Consider the following 4,764-nt stretch of genomic DNA (forward strand, 5'->3'; position numbering starts at 1 on the left):
TGAGCTATGTGTGACAGTTTTTCTATAGGTGAGGTGGATCTAGGGTAGAAGATGGGATGAGACCATATGGAGAGAACTGAGAACTAAGCCATACAATGTGAAGACAGGAGAGAAAGTGAGTTAGAGGAGGACTAAAAGAATGTAAAACTACAAAATATTCTAAAATACACCTAAAATCTATGAAATACAAAGAAACTTCACGAACAGCAGATAAACATTTATTATAGCAGAGGTACATTTATTTTAGCAGTAAAAGAATAGGATATAGGCAGAAGAGTGTTGCAGACTCTTCATGAAGATCATACACAGTAAAGAAGACATTGATCTATGTCCTAATTGTTAGTGTATAAGCACAAAGTGGAAAGAAAATAAAAAAATAAGGTCCAGGTAATTCAGAAGACCAAGCCTTGGACTGGAAAGTTTAGAAAGTTTGGAATGTGAATTTATCTCTGCTGTTAAAGAACTATGCAACCTAGATCTTTACCTTTTAATTCATCTGTGCTATGAGGGAGTTGAACTAGGTACTAACAGTGAACATTTATTGAATACTTACTATGGGTCATAAACTTTATTGTGGTATTTTGATTCATAGTATTATTGTTGCCATCTCAGAGATGAAAATATAAGGCACAATTGTTAAGACTTGATATCCCCAAGGTCAGAAAGAGGCAGAACCTAGAGAGTTTGACTCCAGATCTTATATCCTTCTCAGTCTCACTTTCCTGACATTCCAATAATTGACCCAGAACCAACTGACAGTGATGTAAATGTGAACAGCAACCAAAGTCATAATGAGGTATCCAGAAAAGTCTTTCAAGAGATAAGAGGTAAGCCAGGATTTTGTGGGCCAGGAAAATATTAATTGTGAGGGATAAAGTACAGTGGAAAAGGAAATAAATGCTGTGTGTAGAAGCGGAGAGACAGTAGCTATGTGTGATAGTTTGTCTATAGCTGAGGGACAGATGTAAGACCTACTGTTCAGGACTAAAACACCTAAAATGGTGTTTAGGACAAAGAAACTTCCAGAAACAACATTACGAGTAAGACTGGAAATAAAGCTAAGAATGTTAGGAAGAAAATAAAACCCTTAAAAGGACATGACCATTTTATTCTATTAACTAAAGAATAATAATAATAATAAAAAGGAATTAAATTTTCTACGAGTATCTGTGAGTAAAAATCAATGACAATAGATAGATATTCCAAGGAGGCCTGATTTGTCTCAGGTTCTATCCAAGTAAACTATTTATAAAGCAAGCATCCTGATTTATAGTGCAGTGGACTCCTTATAATGTGTCCTTCAACCACAGAGATTGGGCAATACTTCCTATATTGTTGTAAAGAAGTTATAAGAATTGGGTGCAGGTTGAGTTTGAAGATTTCTGATCTATTTTTAATGTAAATACTGCCTGATGGTCTAACCCTGGTAATTTCAGATTAGATCTTCCTGCAAATAATGCTGAGAGTTTTTCTGAGAACAGTTATGGAGACAATGGAGATTGAAATAGGGGCCAAAAGGATGGAGATTTCAGACTAATCATCATAATGCTCTCAGAATAATTTGAGCTTTAATTAGATTCTTAATCCAAGATGCCCATGCACTCAGGAAAAGAGAAACCCCACTATGCAAAAGCCCGAAAGGCACCACAACTGACCCTGTGTAAATAGAATGTGAACATTTGAACTTCTGATAATACTTAATTACAACTGAACAGGCAGTATTTTAGCCAATACCTGAGGAGAATGTAAATCACTTTTCATTTGTTTTTTATTTGATAAGATTTTAATAAGTGATTTCTAAGCATTCCCACTCTCAAGTGTATTATGAAAATCTTTAATCTTTTTGAGAGTCAGTTTCTTTTTGCATAAAGTGGAAGGATTAGATAAGATGACCTCTAAATCACTTCCTAATTCAACACAGTGTGGTCCTTCCCTGAACTTAGGAATGCAAAGAACAGAAACAGCATAAAAATAAAGACAAGTTTCTTCAGATACTTGTAGATTTGGTTTTCTATGTATCAATACTCATGTCTCGTGATTTCCTCCATCCTCTATGGTCTTAATACGTTTATTACTCATTATTTCAGACAAATAGTATCATTACTGCACACAGCCACAGACATGGTTACTTTGGAGGCATTTCACTTCTTCCAAATTATCTGTTCTTAGTTTCAGGTCATCTAAATTTTGTCCCCACTGATCAATGAAGAGAGAGAACCAAAGTATGATTACTGAATTTATCCTAATAGGCTTCTCAAACCTGGGGGACCTTCAGATACTTCTTTTCTTTATCTTCTTAATAGTCTACCTGACCACTCTGATGGCCAATGTCACCATCATGACTGTCATTCACCTGGATCGGACTTTGCACACCCCTATGTATTTTTTCCTCTTTGTCCTTTCATGCTCTGAAACCTGCTATACTTTGGTCATTGTACCCAAAATGCTAGCCAACCTACTATCTACAATTCCAAGTATTTCTTTCTCTGAATGTGCTGCCCAGCTTTATTTCTTTGTGGGCTTAGCTTGTACAAACTGCTTTCTTATTGCTGTGATGGGTTATGACCGTTATGTTGCCATCTGCAGCCCCCTGAACTACACACTCATCGTCAGCAAAGCCACCTGTGTGCAACTGGTTCTAGCCTCCGGCATTTGTGGTTTCCTCATTTCTGTTGTTGTCAACATCTTGGTGTTCACTGTGCCCTTCTGTTCCTCTAATCAGATCAACCACTTTTTCTGTGACATTTCCGCTGTCATAAAACTGGGCTGCACAGACACCAATCTGAAGGAAATGGTCATCTTCTTCCTCAGCATTTTGGTATTGCTGGTTCCCTTTGTGTTAATCTTCATCTCTTACATCTTCATTGTTTCCACCATCCTCAAGATCTCTTCAGTGGAGGGACAGCGTAAAGCCTTTGCCACCTGTGCCTCCCACCTCACAGTGGTCATTGTCCACTATGGCTGTGCCTCCTCTATCTACTTGAGGCCCACATCCTTATACTCTTCAAACAAGGACTTGTTTGTAGCAGTGACCTACACTGTGATCACTCCGTTACTCAATCCTCTTGTCTACACACTGAGAAATAAAGAAGTGAAGACAGCTCTGAACAAGGTTTTGAGTAGATACTCCTTTCCCAAAACCATGTAAGTCAGCTGTCAGATTAGAAATTATACTCTTGAAAATATCCTGGATAGGACTTCTATCCTCTAAATATGTCCATCCATTTTCTAGAACTCCTTAACAAAAAAAGAATTAAAGACTCAAGTAAACTTGATTCTTTTTTATTAGAAATTTCTTCGTCATGATTAGCCTATATCCAGAATAGAAGTTACACCAGTTGATCTCCATAATGTCATGTGAACACACAGACTTTCAAAGACTGAAACTATGATATTTTCATGAGCTGCACAAGTCACTTTTCTGGGATCAACACTACAAATGCTACATTATCTTTTTGAGAAGGTCCAGACTACTGATACTTCTCCTAAACTGAAAGAAACAGTGGAGAATATTAGCTAAGTCTCTGAGTGCTTCCAAATATGTTTATTTTGAAATTTAAAAAGAAATATTTGCAATGGATTATTTCTAGACAAAGACAATATGAATTCACTTATGGAAAAATGAGATGAGAGGTTAATATTCTACGTGGTTGATGGAAGAGTAGAAAACCCACATAAACAGTAGGGCTTGAATCCTGATCCAGATCATTTTCTAGCTGAGTACCTTGGGCCAGATTCAACCATTTTTATTGCCAGTTGCTTCTTATGTAAAATGAGAGCTATACCTCCTCATGTGTCATTGTAAGGGCTAAACAGAGTAGTTGATATGAAATAATTCTACCCTTTTAGGACAGAAGGCACCAAAAATTAGTTTCCTTTCACCTTTCCTTAACGTCCCTTTCTTCCTTCCATAAACTAGGATTGAACTTAATTAATGTTAGATATAGTATGAAAGTGAACTGGTCATTCCAGGGCCGAGTTGTTGTTTTCATTACTTCTACAATGTGCAAATCACTACACTAAGTACCATAAAGAGTACAATAAAGAGCAAAGTCCTTTCTTTCCTTCATATCTCAGAGCAACAAATGGCCAAATTTCTTGCAAGATGGGTGCATCATGTATACTTGCCTGAGTATTCTGTGCTTTTGTTTAAAATGTATTTCAATAAAGCAACTGAATCATATGATACTAATGCAAATTTTCATTTCTCAGTTTTTCCTTAAGTAGCATGCAATTTAATAACTCTTGCTTGGGAAATAGATACTATGGTTTTAACACTAAGTTTCCTCACATACTTGCTATGTAAATATAAACCAATATATCAAATTCTATAAGTTAGGAATGAATAAAATAGGATCATTGGAAGCATTAAATGAGGAAATGCCTTAGAGTGTCTATCCCACTATTTTGGATCAAAATATGTATTTGACACTTTTGAGACAATATTATTATTATAAATTATGATGAATTTCAAGAATTTATATTGTTATATATTTTATATTAAGAGACTAAAAGGATAGATTAGAATGGAGAATATTCAGAGAACAAAGGAAAAAGAAAATCTAAGATTGAAGAACAGGGAAAATTTCCAAAATAGAGGAATAACAACAAAAGAGGAATGATAGAAGGCTGAGATGAATTCTCCTTAGGCCAGTATAGATTTTTTTTTAATATCTCAAGTTCTATGTTGTTTTACAGACTATACACAATTTGGCAATGTGTGTTCCTAGGTTAAAGTTTAGGTCGCCGATTATCCTTCGTTCA

At 35.7% G+C, this 4,764-nt stretch overlaps 1 protein-coding gene across 1 annotated transcript; it reads left to right on the plus strand.

The window, feature by feature from the left end:
* The first annotated feature begins 2,203 nt into the window (after positions 1 to 2,203).
* LOC109674002 (olfactory receptor 10T2-like) lies at positions 2,204 to 3,148 on the plus strand. Its single transcript, XM_020151129.1, has one exon. The coding sequence runs from the start codon at positions 2,204 to 2,206 to the stop codon at positions 3,146 to 3,148; it is 945 nt and encodes a 314-aa protein (XP_020006718.1).
* Positions 3,149 to 4,764: the final 1,616 nt, after the last annotated feature.

Source organism: Castor canadensis, chromosome 11 (assembly GCF_047511655.1).
Source record: "Castor canadensis chromosome 11, mCasCan1.hap1v2, whole genome shotgun sequence".
In the NCBI taxonomy this organism is placed as follows: domain Eukaryota; kingdom Metazoa; phylum Chordata; class Mammalia; order Rodentia; family Castoridae; genus Castor; species Castor canadensis.

What these genes read in the sequence shown, in the direction of transcription:
- LOC109674002 (XM_020151129.1), top strand. Translation starts at nt 2,204, where the DNA reads ATGAAGAGAGAGAACCAAAGTATGATTACTGAATTTATCCTAATAGGC.